Source organism: Martes martes (genome assembly GCF_963455335.1).
Source record: "Martes martes genome assembly, chromosome: 10".
NCBI lineage: Eukaryota > Metazoa > Chordata > Mammalia > Carnivora > Mustelidae > Martes > Martes martes.
This window is the reverse complement of record NC_137898.1, coordinates 13,150,703-13,153,533: the sequence shown is the minus strand read 5'-3', so window position 1 is coordinate 13,153,533 and position 2,831 is coordinate 13,150,703. Positions and strand designations below refer to the sequence as shown.

The window sequence follows — 2,831 nt, the reverse complement described above, 5'->3', positions numbered from 1 at the left end:
TCACCTCACTTGTTCAAGTATTTTCACAACTGCTAATAGCCATTTTTGATGTGTCAGGGACATATTGCTTATGTAAATGTATGTGCCCTGTAAATACTAGATCATATAAGTAATACAGGTCAAACTGAGTGACCATAAAACCTAACTAAAGAATTAGGAATAAAAAGAAAAAGAAAAAGAAAAAGAAATAGAAAAACTGTGGCAAAATTATGAAACTGTAGCTATTCAGGTGTTCGTTTGATACCTAAATCCTCAGTCATTTAGTGACTATATTCCCCTTATTCTCAAAAAAATATTATTCTCAAAAATATTGTGAGTTATTTAAATCAACTTATTTATAAAGGTGATTTTTTTTTTATAATTCATAATAAGCACAAAAGAGAAATTCTGCCTCGCACTGAGATATGAAGAGTACTATTTGAAGGTCAGGAGACTTTTAAGTGCCCGGTTTTATGGTGATGGTACAAGGTACAGGGTGTTCAATTTCCAGTGGAATCTGACAGAAAGCACAGATGATTTTCTTAAAAAATGTAACTTAAAAAAAAAAACAATGATCTGATCATCGAAATAGAAAATAAACTACCAAAAAAGCAATTTGCCGCTTTCCCTAGTTGTCTCAAACTAGTGAAAGTCCTTTTCTCTTTCCTCATCTCACACAAAATCAGCACTAACAATGTTACTTTTTTTCTTTCACAAACAATATTACTGTTTTCTTTCACCTTTCATCAATGCACCTCAACATTTACATCATTTCTTTTTCTGTTCATTTAAAACAGTTTTTCCTAACAGTAGTTCAGGATTTTTGACAAAAGAACATGTGTACTGGGTTATAGGATAGTTTCTCAGAAGCTCACAATCTTATCAGCAATGTTTTATGTGAGGTAAATGCGGATTTTCTAGAAACATGTTTATAATTTAATGTTACACAAGGTGTATTTTTCTCTTGCTTTCTTACAGCTCACTCAAAGGCTTCTGACTCTGCTATTTTACTTGTATTCAGGATAAAATACTACCAGATAAAAACAAAACAAATCAAAACAAAACAAAACAAAAAAACAAAGAAAAACAACAACAAAAAAACCACTACCAGATGATATAACATGAAAGCTATTTACTATGCTGATTATCTATTCAGAATAGGTTTTCCAATAAACCTGGATGGAAAAACACAATCGGACAGTGCTGAATGAGTTTATTCTCATGGGAATCACACACCGTCCTGACCTGCAGTTTCCATTATTTGGGCTGTTCCTCATCATCTATTTGATCTCAGTGGTGGGCAACCTGGGCATGATCATCCTCACCAAGGTGGACTCCAGGCTCCAAACACCCATGTACTTCTTTCTCAAACACCTGGCTTTCACTGATCTTGGTTATTCAACAACTGTAGGACCTAAAATGTTAGTAAGTTTTATTGTGGAAGAAAACACAATTTCTTATTATTTGTGTGCTACACAAGGAGCTTTCTACATTATATTCATCATTAGTGAGCTGTTGATTCTGTCGGCAATGTCCTATGACCGCTACGTGGCCATCTGTAACCCTCTGCTCTACCCTGTCATCATGTCCCAAAGGGTGTGCTACGTGCTGGTGGCAGTCCCCTACCTCTACAGCACATTTGTGTCTCTTCTAATCACTGGCAAGATTTTTAGTTCTTTATTCTGTGGTTACAATGTTGTCAATCATTTCTACTGTGACAGTCTCCCCTTGTTAACTTTGCTTTGCTCAAATACACATGAAATTGAATTGGTGATTTTGATTTTCTCAGTTTTGGATTTGATTTCATCTCTTTTGATAGTTCTTGTGTCTTACCTGCTGATCCTGGTAGCCATCATCAGGATGAACTCAGCTGAGGGTAGGCACAAGGCGTTTTCCACCTGTGGGTCCCACCTGACAGTGGCCACAGTGTTCTATGGGACTTTGTTATTTATGTATGTGCAACCCGAGTCCAGTCATTCTTTTGACACTGATAAAGTGGCGTCCGTATTTTATACCCTCATTATCCCTATGCTGAATCCTTTGATCTATAGCTTGAGGAACAAAGATGTAAAGTGTGCTTTACATAGGATATGGAAAAAGTTATGCAATACCTTTTCTTAAGTTTATTGTACACCATATGGTTCCTATGAAATAGACTATCCGCATTAAGCATTTCTATATGTTCCTTCAGAGGGAAATGTAAGGATAAATGAGTTCAAAATATATATAAAGATTGACTTCCATGTACTCTAATTTTTTATTCACATTTTGAATAAAAATACAAATATATATTTTCCCTTCCTCAGGGATGGGAAAGGATGGGTAAGGAGTCTATAGACTATACCACCAAGCAAGGAATGTGCGTATGCTGTGTGGGAGTAAAGAAGGATACTTAGTACAGAAAAAGAGTTAAAATGACTCATGCTGTTAACAACTATTAAAGAAACTTTCCAGTGTCTATGTATGATATGTATGTAGTGTTTTTCTGTAAGTACATTCTTTGTGTTTAGCCTATGTAGACTTCTGTAGGGTGTCTAAAACACACTTGACTATTATTTTAAGGAGGTTCAGTGTATTACACTTGCTTGAAGTCATCAGTCATCTGAATTTACTCATATGTCTCCATTCCCCAGGGGGTCTTTGTGCCCTGGTCTTTCCTCATGAGAGCCATTATTTTCACAAAGGAGCCCTAGAGAGCCTCTCAACTACACACACTTGGCACTTCAACAATCTAAAAGATCAGCACAGCATCTAATTTTGTCTAAATCTGTCCATTTTGATACAGCAATTGAATTAAGTTTCATGCAATCTGCCATAGATACGTCTAAGATTTTTCTATTTTCCTACCAGCT

At 35.7% G+C, this 2,831-nt stretch overlaps 1 protein-coding gene across 1 annotated transcript; it reads left to right on the top strand.

Annotated features, from left to right (window-relative positions):
- Window positions 1–1,158: 1,158 nt before the first annotated feature.
- Window positions 1,159–2,100, top strand: LOC308351089 (olfactory receptor 8K3-like; the record flags this gene model as incomplete). The annotated part of the gene is made up of 1 exon (XM_080816570.1): window positions 1,159–2,100. One exon carries the CDS (start codon window positions 1,159–1,161, stop codon window positions 2,098–2,100), a length of 942 nt encoding a protein of 313 aa, XP_080672696.1.
- Between the last annotated feature and the right edge of the window lie 731 nt (window positions 2,101–2,831).